The sequence below is a fragment of the Clarias gariepinus genome, chromosome 9 (genome assembly GCF_024256425.1).
Source record: "Clarias gariepinus isolate MV-2021 ecotype Netherlands chromosome 9, CGAR_prim_01v2, whole genome shotgun sequence".
NCBI lineage: Eukaryota > Metazoa > Chordata > Actinopteri > Siluriformes > Clariidae > Clarias > Clarias gariepinus.
In genome coordinates this window covers 11,088,148-11,102,373 of record NC_071108.1, presented here as the reverse complement: position 1 = coordinate 11,102,373, position 14,226 = coordinate 11,088,148, and the positions used below count along the sequence as shown (strand labels likewise).

The 14,226-nt window shown below is 38.5% G+C and overlaps 1 protein-coding gene across 1 annotated transcript in view; it reads left to right on the top strand.

The window, feature by feature from the left end:
* Positions 1 to 1,132: 1,132 nt before the first annotated feature.
* Positions 1,133 to 14,226, top strand: part of sema3bl (sema domain, immunoglobulin domain (Ig), short basic domain, secreted, (semaphorin) 3bl) — a 44,896-nt gene continuing 31,802 nt past the window's right edge. Inside the window, exon 1 of the mRNA XM_053503745.1 lies at positions 1,133 to 1,363. Within this exon, the coding sequence (XP_053359720.1) occupies positions 1,255 to 1,363 (109 nt within the window). The 5' untranslated portion in view covers positions 1,133 to 1,254. The remainder of the gene's footprint in view (positions 1,364 to 14,226) is intronic.

Genomic DNA, 14,226 nt, shown 5'->3' with positions numbered 1-14,226 from the left:
GTGCATGCTCAACTATGATGTCAGGACTTATTTCTTATTCTTTGGCAGTATTTAAATACCTATGCAAGGAAATCTGTCTTGGCTTAAAGAGAGAGAGAAAGAGAGAGAGAGAGAGAGAGAGAGAGAGAGAGATGGTGTGGACAGACACTTACTGAGCATCTGCAGAAGTTCAACAAAACCATGTACAGTATTTCTTCATGTGAACTAAAACAACCAGAGCACTCCTCCCATTATGTGTGGGCATGTTTTTACAGATCGGAAGAGACCAAATGTCCACAAAAGGAGAGGAATATCTGACAGTTTAGACCTTTTTTTTTGTCAGTTTAGACCCTGTAAAAAACCCTGCAGATTTCACCCACTCACTTATCATCTATACCACGTTATCCTTTATACAGGATCACAGGCCCTCAAGCCTATCCCAGGTGACTTGAGGCATAGATTCGGTGCCAATCCATCGCAGGGCACACACATACACACACACCCTTACATTTTGCACACTACAGGCAATTTAGGAGCGCCAATTAGCCTAATTGCAATGTTTTTAGAAGAAACCTGGAGGAAACCCACTAAGCAAAGGGAGAACTTGCAAACTGCATGCACCACTGACCCGAGGAGGAAATCGAACCCAGACCCTGGAGGTGCAAGTGACAGTGCTAACCACTAAGCCACCTTGCTGTCTGCAGATTTCAATAAGACGCTGATGGAGACCAGACCAGAAGTTTCAATTTGGTTACTGATGATAGTAAGGTTAAGTTGAGGTTAGACTAAGAAAGAGAGAGAGAGAGAGAGAGAGAGAGAGAGAGAGAGAGAATTAAAAAATGATTGAATAAATGCATGCATGAATGAATGACTGAATGAATGAAGTAGAAAAAATTAATTGCCACCCACTGATCACAGTACACATATAGAAATACAAAGCGCCATTGAAGAGCGCGCGTCTCCAGGACTTTGGCTCCATCCCAAACCGCATACTAACGCTCTCTATCGTCTGTTAAAGTAATACACTAGGTGGCGTACTTTTGTGAACGTCTAACACGGTCGTATACCCCGCTGGACGTGTATTTCCCCTCGTCTCTTACTGCTGTGGGCAGCTCCCGTGCGCGCGCTGAGGGCGGGCTGTTCACGCGGACTGGCGGAGAGAGCGCGGCTCAGCGAAGTGCGCGCGTGAGGGGCGAAGGAGTCTCGCGCTTTCTCAGGAGGCACCTGGTCGCGCGCCTTGTAGCGGAGCCGCAGCTGCCTTTCAGAATAAGAATAATGGAACTATCAGCTTTATCAACGTGCTTCTTCTGTCTGACGGCTGTCGCTCTTACGACGGCTTTAGGGAGCAAACTCACCGTCCCACGTCTTCGCCTCTCATACAAAGGTAATACTTATAATTTATAATGATAAAACTAATTAAAAAAAAAAAAAAAAAAAATTTTTTTTAGTTTGTGGGTTCATTCTTAATTATAAGAGATGCAGTAAATTCCTTCAGCATAGAAACTTTGGTTCTGAATGGTTAATATAGTAAGCGCACTATATTATAATATATTTAAAAACGTAATTGCATAAAAAAAAATAATAATAATATAGTAATAGTAGCAGCAGTTTTTTGTACTTGTGTCCTTACCTATTGATCTCTTAAATGTTTGAAAGTTCTGACCAAGATAGACATAGATTAAGGTCTATAAAATTATTATTTATAAAAAAATATATATATATCATACATATGTATGTCAACTATAATCCAATATTCCATCATCCTTATAGCAGCTTGCCTAGATTATATTTTGATATTTTGTTTGTATTTGATTCATCCATTCAACAAAGAGTGGCTTTATTCAATGCATCACACATCCTTATTAAATGGCATGGCAAGTATGAAAACACCATATCTTTTTTTTTTTTCCTTGTGTGTAAAACACGAGCCACACAATCCATCAACACTTTCTAATTAAGTCCTAAATCAGGTCACATCTTGTCTCACTCTGAAATTGTGCATATTGTGCATGATCTTTTCTTTCTATCATCCAAAAACAAAAATCAAGAGCCACTTACTTATAAAATATATATTTTTAGGAGCGCTAAGTTAAATAGGCTTTGTATATATCTGTTCATGGAATTACTGGTTTGATATATTAATGCAAGCAGATGGTCATAAATTGCACTGTATGCACTGTACATTCATGAATGAACTGAACTATACTGTAGTGCTGTTTATTCACTGTGAAGTCATTCAAACCAAAAATATGGATGGTCTAATTTCTTTTTATAGAATATAGAAGTGGGGAAACCTGAACAGCCTGTTAATCCTCTAGTAATCCATTGAGATTTGTTCCTGCAATTCTAGGTCAGACACACATTTGTCTTTAGGGAGGACATTTCTTTGCACAGATCAAGGAGTATGTTACATAGCAGCAAAAACAATTCTTAACATTATAACTCAGTCATGCTTTGCAATCTATTATAAACACATGGGATGCATTTATATTCCTCATGACAGTCTAATAAGATGAAATACATTATATGGCTGAAAATTTGTGAACACCTGACCATCCCAACTATATGCGTTTTTTGAACATCCCACTTAAGATGTAGTTCTCCTTTTTGCTGTTTTTAAAAAACCTCCACTCTGTTGGAAAGTCCTTACGACAGAGTTTGGAACATGGCTATTGGAAATGGTGCTCATTTAATTACTAGAGCATTAGTAAGGTCCAGTTCATCCCAGAGGTATTCAGTGGGGTTCAGATCAGGATTCTGTGCAGGCTATTCAGGGTCTTTTTGCTCCAGCTTTGGGAAATCATGTCTGTTATGGAGTTTGCATTGTGTACAGGGGCGTTGTTGTGCTGGAAGGGGCTTAGGCCTTGAATTTAGACTGAAGGAAAATTGTAATTCCACAGCATTCAAAGACATGCGGCTATTTAATGCTTCCAAGATGACGGCAACAGAACCTCATATAAACTTAATATTATAAACTTTAAATATTATACTTTCAATTGGTATTCACAATGGTATTCCCAATCATGGTCGCACAATACAGATTTTTCTTCATCAAAGTAGCCTCCATAATTAAAAAACTTCTTCACCTTAAAGTACTATAAGTAAATTCACAGCTGCCTGAAATTTTGGTTAGTTAGTGTTTCTTTATTTTAATGAATGTGCCTAGTGAGATGTTGTTCATTTTGCATGTGTGGATCAGTTCAGAAGTGATGCCGATACTGATCAACCCCACAAAGTAATTGGATTTTATTTGATTAAGTCGGAATTGGGCACATGTGGAACATTGTGCTACAGAATGTTGCCTATTGAGATTCCTTCTGGCTCATTACTCCACTTGGCTGATTACACATCTTTTATGATTTAGTCTACTTGTTCCCAGCATCTCAAAAGCCATATCAGTGCTATTACAGCTTACAGACAGGTCACCATGTGAGTCCTTGAATAGCAAAAGAATTAAAACATTTGAAATGCAGAATTTTCCCCGAAGCCACTGGTGATTTAGAAAATGAAGCATGTCTGACAATAAAATCCTTCACACTTGCGCATTATAACATTTGATTTAGTGTGGTACTGGATAATGGTTATCTGTAGCCAGCTATTTGACGTCCCAGACAGCTGCAGTAACTTGGTTTCTGTACTCTAACGAATAGTTTATTGAAAACAAGGGCTGTAGTGTTAAGGGTGTGAATGTCACAGCTAGTGGTCATGGATTTGTGAGTATGAACTGTGGGAACCATGTAGGTGGAGCTGTGGATGAGCGACAGTTGAGACATTTTTTCTTGATGAAGTGGCTTTATTGAATTCAAATCCAATATTTTTCTGTGTGTGTGTCAGTGTGTATTAGTACTGTATGTGATGTGGAGACACAGCTCCAGGGCTCCCAGTTTGATCCTGAACTTGAGTTCAATTCCAGTGGCATTCTCTACGTTCTCCTCTTGTCCGCATGGGTTTCCTCCAGGGAGTCTGGTTTCCTCTGATTGTCCAGTAACATTCCACTAAGTGGATTGGCTATGTTTAATTGCCCCTAGGTTAAAAAAGTGGGTGATAACATAAGTGCAGAGTATTGAGTCTGCTCTGCGTTGAACTGGTGCCACATTCTGGGTTTATTCCAACCTTCTGCCCAATCTCCCCGCATGCGCTAAGGAAAGGTGCTTATTGAAGATGAATGAAGGAGTGTGTGTGTGTGTATTAGGAACCTTACATACAGTATGGAGCAATCTTTGTCCTAAAAAGGACATGAATATCCTCTAAATGTTTTTGCCAAAGTGTTTTTAGAGCTAGACTTAGATTATATTACAGTAATGCAGGTTAAATCAGTCTAACAAAAACAGGTCTTTGGAATCAAAAAGACTTAAAAATCTGTGTTTAGAGACAAGATTTCTTACTCATATGTGTGTCTGTGTGTATGTGTGTGTGTGCACAGTGCCTTACTTACTAAATAAGCCTTTAGTGTGTCTGATAAATATCTCGTGGGACGTTCCACCAGTCCAGCTGAATATTTTGCTTCTTAAAACGCCGATTCTTCAGCATCATATCTGAAAGCGTCTGGCTGAAACTTGACCTACACCCTGACCTGCCTGTTTACTGATAAGGGATATAAATGTTCACCCACTCTTTAACTTGTACAGCATTTCTTAAAGCCACGTAAAAGGCGAGCACATGAATATGTTAGGTGATAAGCTAATCCCCTGAAGTACCTGCAATAAATTCTTATAATGAGGTAAGCTAAAATAACCTTTAATCAAGATAATTTTCTGAATAATGCACATACCTATCCATAAGTCTTTTTTTTTTTATCACTTTTGGGTTTATGTGTGTGTGTGTGTGTGTGTGTGTGTGTGTGTGTTATCCCCGGTGGGTTTATTCTGACTCCTTCTTCATGCATGAGGCGCATGCTTTCATGTGTTGTGAGTTGGGGCCTTTTGCCTAACAAGCAAAACACACACATGTGCACGCACACATGCATGAAAAATTATGTGTGGAGATCACTTAAACTCCTGGTGAAGTTGTATCAAGTTGCAAAAAAAAAATCTATAGTACAAAACACAGTGGCCGCCTCTGGTTAGCGCAGTGATAAAGCGCTCGCCCTATCATCCGGAGATCGCTGGTTCGGTTCCCAGGTGATGCTGTTACCTCTCACAGCCGGAGGTCTCGAGAAAGAGCTAACTTGGCCGAGCTCTTTCAGTGGGGAGGGATGAGAGGTACTTAGTCTGTGAGCTCGTGCACGTGGGGAGAGCGGATAGCACTGTCCTCCGAGTGTGTTACGCTGCCCCCAATGGTGCGCGAGCGAGCAGTTTGAAAAAAAGAGGTCGGCTGGTGTCACGTGGTTCAGAGGAAACACATAACAGCCCTCGGCCCTCCCGGCTGAATGGTAGTAGGTAGCCTTAATGTGGGAGCCCCCCCTAGTGACGGGAAGGAGTTGGACACGACTAAATTAGGGAGAAAATAAATAAATAAATAAATCAGTGATGAGGAAGAGCATTTACACACACACACACACACACACACCAGGGTAGTACTCTGGTTGTTTTAGTCTACATGAAGGAATGAAGTTATCCAGATGGTCAAGCATCGTCCATCCACACCACCACACCCTCTCTCTCTCTCTCTCTCTCTCTCTCTTTCTCTCTCTCTCTCTCTCTCTCTCTCAGATCATCTTTAAATGCTCCCAGATTTTTTGGAACAACTTAAAATAGAGAAAGAGATCTGGTAGAGGTAAGAGTCAATTAGGCAGTAATGTGGAAATATACATTTAACATGGGAAGATTTTGAGATTGTAATGTGGATAATTGAAAACATTAACATTAAAATCACCTGGGCCTTACGTTCTCCTTGTGCCACCAAAACAGCTCTGGCCCCTCAGGGCATGACTCCACAAGACCTCTGAACGCGTGTTGTGGTATCTGGCACCAGGACGTTAGCAGCAGATCCTGTAAAGTGCTGTAAGTTGCAAGGTGGATCAGACTTGTTTGTCCAGCGCATTCCATGGATGCTCGATCGGATTGAAGTCTGGGGAATTTGGAGGCCAGATCAACAGCCTTGAACTCTTTGCCTGCTAAGCCACATACTTTATGCAACACGCTGTGATGCATTGAACGTCATGAAACCTTTCCATCATAGCCAGCATTATTTATTTTATATCTTTTTTTTTTTTTGATACATTGGCTTTTCTGTGGGTTTGCACCACACAGGCTGGCTTTTGCTCCCCACAGGCATATATGAACCTTGGGTGCCCACGATCCTGCCACCAGTTTACTGGTATATAATTGATGATTGTTGTTCAATTCACATGGTGGTGGTGCAAATGTTATGGCTGATTTGTGTATATTGAAATACGTATGGAATATGGAAATTTACTGTTATCTTTTTTGACCTCTGTTTGAGGCGGGGATACAATAATTGTTAAAAGTTAAATTAACGTGTTTTTTTGATTTATGAAATATGTAGCCATATAATTAATTAGAATAATGATAATAATTAATAATAGTGCAAAGGATCCTTTGAATTGTCGCAAAAATGTAGACTCACACTGAAAATAGAAACAACATAAAACTGTCAAAAATATCGTCTGACAGCACAAAAAACTTCACTCCCATGTACACTGGTCAGCCATAACATTAAAACAACCTGCCTAATGTTGTGTAGCTCCCCATCGTGCTGCCCAAAGCCAAAGTGCTGAGTCATGAGTTGTGTTAAGACATGAACTCCACAAGACCTCTGAAGGTGTGCTGTGATGTTTGGCAGAAGGTCTTTAGGTCCAGTAAGTTGCAACACGAGGTCTCCAAGGATTAGACTTGTTTGTCCAGCACATCCTACACATGCTCAATCCGTATTGAGATCTGGGGAATGTCATGGCCAAATCAACACCTTGAACATTTAACCCATTTTGTTCCCACTGTTGGCTGAAAGAACCCACTATCTTTAGGAGATACTGTTGTCATGAAGGGGTGTACCTGGTCTGCAAGTGTTTGCGTATGTGTCAAAGTAACCTCCACATGAATGGCAGGTTTCAAGGTTCCCCAGCAGAATATTGCCCAGATCATCACACTGGCTCTGCTGGCTTGCATTCTGTCTATAGTGCATCCTGCCAGCTCTTCCTCAAATAAGTGATTCATACACACTAGTCCACATGATGTAGACAGGAAATGTAATTTCTCAGACCAGGCCACCTTCTTCCATTGCCCTGGGGTCCAGTTCTACTGCTCTACTGGTGCTTTCAGTGATAGTCAGGGGTCAGCGTAGCCATCTTGAACAGTCTCTGGCTATGCACTGTGTGTTCTGACACCTCTCTTGAGCAATTTCGGTTATAGTAGGTCTTTTGTGGAATCCAACCTCACAACCAGTTTTGTTGGTTCACCAGTTGTCCTCACAGGCCTCGGCATTTTGAAGATGCTCTAACCCTGTCATCTAGGCATTACAATTTGTCTCTTTTCAAACCCACTTGGTTCCTTATGCTTGCCTATTTTTCCTGGTTTCAACACATCGTCTTCAAGAACGGATTAAGAAATCTGAGAAAACACCTGCTGCCTGAGATATCCCACCCCATGACAGGTGACATCATTGGTTTATCCATTTCAGGTTAACTTGTAGAACATTTAGAAATCAACCCAGTGAACAAACCGAGTCAACCAAAAACTATTAACATAAACCTGCGAGATACCTTTTTATCTGGCTCTACTGTCAGAGCTGCTGTTATAGCAAATTAATCAACACCTTCTGGCTAATCGGAGTAAATAATTCAATAATATTGGTATACTGAAAATAAGTTAAAATCTAATTCCGTTAAAAATACTTACTGGGTAAGTTTCAACTTTTTGACAAGTGTGTCAAGGAATGAAATGTCTGTCCCTGAGGGCTCAATTCCGTTACGCCTGTGCTGGATGGGTTGCAAATTCGTCATGGCTATGATTTGGCAGGGCACACACACACACACACACACACACACACACACACACACACACACACACACACACACACACACACCTGTGCATGCATGCACACTGAAAACTGGTATAAATTTACTATAAAAAATGGACGTAATGGAGACTTACTGTATGTCCCCAATGACACATAATCAAACACACACACCGCACACAGCAGCACGTTTCGGATGATTGAGACCTCAGAGAGGGCTGGTTTCTTGCTTTCTGATCCATGTGCTGGCTGGAACAATGCTATGTTGTATATGGTTCCTCCCGAGCTTTAGCTGCCTGCTACTCCAGTTCTGGATTCGATCAGACACACATGGAAACCATTCCCAAAGGAAGACAACTGGCCAAACAGCTGTCCACTGGCAGGATGAAACAGTTTCACATTCAGAGTCTCATTACAGTGGTCAGTTTTATTCACTAAGCTTAAAAACATTCAGTTACTCACTTATTGTCTGTGACCTGGCTTAAGGCAGAAGCACACCCAGTGAGTTCTCCAACATGGAACATTAGCTCCATAGGGATCTTAGCCAACTATACTTCATAGTATCTTATCAGGTCTCCTTCTGCTTTAACTTTGTGAAGACTGATCTTGAGCTCTCAAAGAAGGCGATCACTATATTTAAACAAGAAAGAAATTTGAATAAAAAGGCACCTTTATTACAGGAGCTGTAAAGATGTAAAAAAAAAAAAACATGCTTCATGTATCAACATATTCCAACATTAAATTCAATTTAAACATATTCAATTTCCTCTCAAGTAAAATATGCAAATTGAACAAGAACAACAACAACAAAAAAGTTATATTAAATCATGGTAAAATTGTTGTTTAGGTATGTTTAGGCTATAAAGTAAGAATTAAGTACATCACTAATTTAAATTATTTTAGTAAAATATACATAATATAACTGCAACAAGCGATATATTGGCAAAAGAAAATATCTTAAATCTAGCCACAGTTATATGTAGTTTCTTAATGTAAGTATTCACTAAACCAAGTATAAGATTATTAGGCCTATTTATAGACAAATTTTTCACATTTTCGATTTACATTTACAAAATTTGTCATTTTCTGTTCTTGTTCTGCTGGTTTTAAGCATCTACTTCTTTTGAAAATTAAATAGAATTTTAGGTTACAGATATTTTCTCTTACAAAGTTATTATGTTTTTTACGCTACACAAGATCAGAATAATTTTCTGATTGTACTTATGGTGAACTTTAGGACATCAAGACCAGCTTGTGAGTGTTTCTGAATGTTTGCTGGCATAGAAAAGGCATAGGGGTCTTGCTCCCAGAAAATTAAAATTCCAGAAAACTGGAACAGAGATGAGCTGAATGCATTCATGTTACTCCTGTCAAAGATCTCAAATTGTTTCATGGATCTAATCTCATTCGAACATTTGAACAGATCTGAACATGTGATGCTGATATGGTTGAATTTCATTTGAAAAGGAAACAATTCTGACGCTAACCTACAACAACCTTAACTCAACTATTACAGATGTGCACACGTGAGATCATGTGGTTTTTTTTAAGTTGATCTTGATTGTATTTATTTATTAAAGGTTTACAAATATACATGCGACCCTAGTACAAATCCACCATTCTCATCTCAGGCATAATTTAGAAAAAAGTTTTTCTGTTGTTCTGACTCTAGCTTAAACCAAAGAATTATTTATACAGGATATAACTTCTAAACATGCAGTTCCTTTGCCTATTAAGTAATGCTGCTGATGGATGATTGTAAAAATTAGGAACAATTCACATTGGGTAGGCGATCTGTATACAAATCACAGATATTGTGATATTTTTGTGAACTCATTTTTTTTCTTTATACAACACTCATTTTTTTATACACAATATTTTGACCTTAAATAAATTACGTTGTGCCTCATTATCAGAAGGTTACAGGGCATTAGTTTATATACTGACTGTACCTGTACTAGGATCTGTTATGCGTCTTAAGCGCATCCATTTTTTTTTCTTACTAGAAAAACTAACTTCCTAAAGTATCTATACAGTATATTAAAGAAATAGCATGGAATCTCCTTTACCTACAGGATTTTACGCAATCTTTACCAGCATGTCATTTTATGAGGAAAAATACACAGTAACCTTTCCAGATGTGTGCACACACACAGTCTATTAAAAACATGACTGACATTATGGATTCAGATGGGATTACAATCCCAGAGATATGCCAAAAATAATTACATTGCTTAAATAAAACTAGTCCTGAAAAGGACTTAATTCAGCATCTTCAGAATTCCAAACCATATTGCAAGTTTAGCTCATGACTGATAGTTCGGCCCTGTATAATGAGGCTCTGCAAAATAAAAAAAGCTGATTATAGCATATAAAACCGGTGGGTCCGCACAAATGCTGAGAAAAACCAGAGCAACAGCTGTCCAGTAAATCTATAACGTCGTTTGTTTAACCTCTACGCTGGGAGCAGCCATGGGACTAACTTGGAATTACACCCATACACCCATACTCATGCACATGTTTCCGTGTATACACAAGCGACTTAGAAACCTGGATGTAAGGGTAGGCAAAGATTAGAAGTAAAGAAAGTAGAAGGAAGCTATATATATATATATATATATACTGTATAAAGCTGGTGACGAGTTGCTTAGAAACAGTTTTTTCATTGTAAAAAAAAGGGTCCTCTACAAGATTGAGGGAAATTTTTAGTTAACTGTTATAACCGTCATTGTATGCACATAAACCTGATTTAAGAAATATTTAATAATAATTAAATATAGGCCATTTTTATTAGCCTGCATTCATAAAGCGTGTCCTAAACCCATTTTACACCAGAACACAAAGGTAATACCACAGTACAGCACTAGCAGCCTACAAAGTGACCGACTGTTTAAAATAAAAATGGGGTCACTGGTATGAGAATGCTGCGGTAATAGGCTTTATACGCAAAAAAAGAAGAGAAAAATGAAGAAGTAAAGGGTTTGTTGATCAGAGAAAGGCTGTGGTAAAGAGTTAAATTGATAAATGAAGGTGAAGATGTCATGGTATAATTCAAAGTGAAATTTAAAGATGGTAGGGGCACAGAACCTAAAGAAGTGCATTTATCAGCTGTCAGATTACCAGCTGTGCCTGTCCCTTTATGTTTCATGGTTCTGTGTCTCCATAACAACATGACACTTGCCTTCTATCTATGAAAATGTGAAAGAGGAGATTAAAACAAAAAGTACTAAAGAACTAAGAAGACCGTTAAACTCCTTTTGACAGGAGTGTATAGCTATAAATGAAGTATGCCTATAAGAATGTATGACCCACAGGTTTTGGATTTGGCATTTTCACTAGGTCAGTCTGCTATTGTATTTTGGCATAAATTACTTTAAGGGATTAACCTGCATTTCAGGTGACCAGAGTTGCATGAATAATTACAGATTCCTCTTTCAATAAGCTCTATTTTGATACCAAATTTATTACTGTATCATATCGGGTTGCTGAGATATGGGCAGTTTGTATGGCCAGGAGCTAAGGGGAAAATATTTTTAAAATATTAAAATTAGAATTCCATGATGTAATAAGTAAGAGGGAACCCTCATCCTCATTTTGACACCAGGATTTCCTGGCTAGCCCTAAAATAACTTCACCAGCAGCGCAGTTTGATAGTGAACATATGCATGTTTTTTTTTAGGAAGTTAAGGTATTTATCAACCAATTTATGCCAAAATTAAAAATGTGATACATTTCTCCAAATATCTATTAAAGCAAAAAAAAAAAAAAAAACTAACCCATGTGACTTAATATATAAACTAAATTCTTTTAAAATCTAAAACAAAATGAAAAAAGTAAAGCGTTTACCTCTCTGGTCACATAGAGTTGAAAATTTTACTGAAGGGATGGAAAGGAGTTCAAAAGCAGACACTGGAAAAAGTAATTTTAAAACAGCCTTCACAGAAACTGTTGAATGAGTTTGAGCGGCCTCACGTGAAAACCTCAGCTCAGTAATAGTACAGTATGTCATAACCTGTTGTGTCAAAGGCTCCAATGCATGGTGGTACTCAGTGGAAAAATGGACTCACAGTAGCAGGAGCAGTGTTGGCTCAGTGGTTAAGGTTTTGGGTTACCGATCAAGCACTGCAAAGCTGCCTCTGGCTCGTATTGGGCAAGACCCCTCTCTGCACCAGGGGCACTGTATCATGGCTGACCTTGCGCTCTGACGTGAACCTCCTAACAAGCTGAGATATACGAATGAATATTTCATTGCGTCGTATTATGTCTTTGACAGATTATTCTTTCTTCAAGGCGGTTAAAATACTGCTAAAGAACACCCTGATCAAGAGCCATGCTAAATGGATTCCTAACACGTGCATAACACATGCATATATGTGCATGCTTCATGGGCATACACAGATTTTGTATTGTTTGCAGAAAGATTTGTTTTTTAATGCACTTCATGTTTCACTTGAAACAAAAAAGCAAAATGCAGCACAAAACAAGTTCATATACACGTAGATGGGTTAAGTGAATTAAATAATAATAAAGTCATAAAACATAAATGCAATTAGAAACCCCCTGGATATACTGTACACAGACATGCAAGAAGCAAATAGATACCCATAGTTTTATTATGAGGGATCAAACTTTAGATAACAGAATAACAAAACGGTTATGAGAATAAAAACTCTCTTTATTTCTCTCTACTGTATAATCCCCTGCTACACTTATGCACTTTTCCCAGCATTTCACTAGTGCTTGGATTCCATCAAGGTAGAAGGTCTTCTCACTACGCCATAATCAGACAGCCTGCTTTATGTCTGAAACACTGGCCTCCTAGAAATTCCTATAATGGTCTTAAGATGTGGAAATCACTTGGAGCGAGGTCAGGACTGTACGGGGGATGTGGCAATAACTACCAGCTGGGTTCCTGTAATGTGCAAGTGGTGTTGGTGAATGATTGTGTGTACAGTTCCCACAGACAGATGCATCTCTTCTACAAGTTGGCAACAAGTTATACATGGATTTTTTCTACTCACTGAATGTTTATGGAAACGAGTGCAATGGGCTTAGAGCCACCTCAGCCAGGTCATCATTCATGAACAGATGGCCTTTTTTCAAATTTTTACACCATTAAAATATTTTTTTAACGCCTTTAACATGTATGCAATGAAAATTCTACTTTCTGATCAGATTGTGGGTCAATCTGAGTTTAGACTGTCTTAGAGACAAATAGCTTGGAATCTTGAAACATCCCTTTATACTGCGAACAAAATTATAGTTCAAAGAAAAGGGTAAAACTTCAACATGACATAATCTACCGAGACCTTTTAAAAAAATCTAATTTTATGCCTAGGTGAGTTTTTGCTTTTAAATCTACTAAAGGCAAGTCAGGAAAGGGTACATAATATATAAATAACTTGACCTTATCAGCTCCATAATGTTATACATTTTTGTATAGTATATATTTTATAACACATTTTTATAATGGATGTATATTAATTCTTATTGCATGTCTATAATACACCCATTTTGGCCTGGTATAAAAAATTATATATTACAATTAGAGACTTGATTTAGAGTGTGAACTGTAATTACACTAAGTGGCACTCTGTGTTAACTCATGCAAAGAGGATAAAGCACTAGATTATAGGGGGATGCTCAGGGCAAGCAGAGCCCACTCTTTGCCAGGGGGTCGGCACTTCACGACGCCTAAAATGACATGCAACTCTGTAATCATTGCCTCGTGATGCTAACCGCACTAGCCATTCGATTAGTTCCACACTCCAGCTGCTGAAAGAAACAGCCAAGAGCTACAACCCAATAGTGATTACGCACTGGGAAGGTATAATATGTGCCAGATCCTCTGGTTTTAGATATAAACAGTGAGATGTAATTCATGTCAGAGGTCTAGGGTGGTTTCTCACTTGGCTTAAATACTCTTGGATCCATTGTAAGTTTGTTTTAGAAAAGGGTTACTATTATAGGTTGCATAAGGTATTTCTCAATCATGGATTGATTGCACAATTTTATACTGTATGTTACTCCTCTTAGTTCTAATATGTAGGTCATACTGTAGGTCTAATACATATTTGGACACTGTTCAATGGTTTCCATAACTGTTGCCAGCTCACAGCTCCAGAATCTCCATACTGTATAAAGAGCTTAGGGTTTTTTTTGTATGTTCTTGTCATGTTCATGTCGGTTTCCTCCAGGTTCTTTGGTCTTCACCCAAATACTGTACCAGTCAAATGTCTGAATGCAGCTTTTAATTCAGTGGTCTTGGTCGATGGTAGAGGGGAATTTTTAAGGACTAGCAAATAATAATAAAAATATATATGTACTGTATAA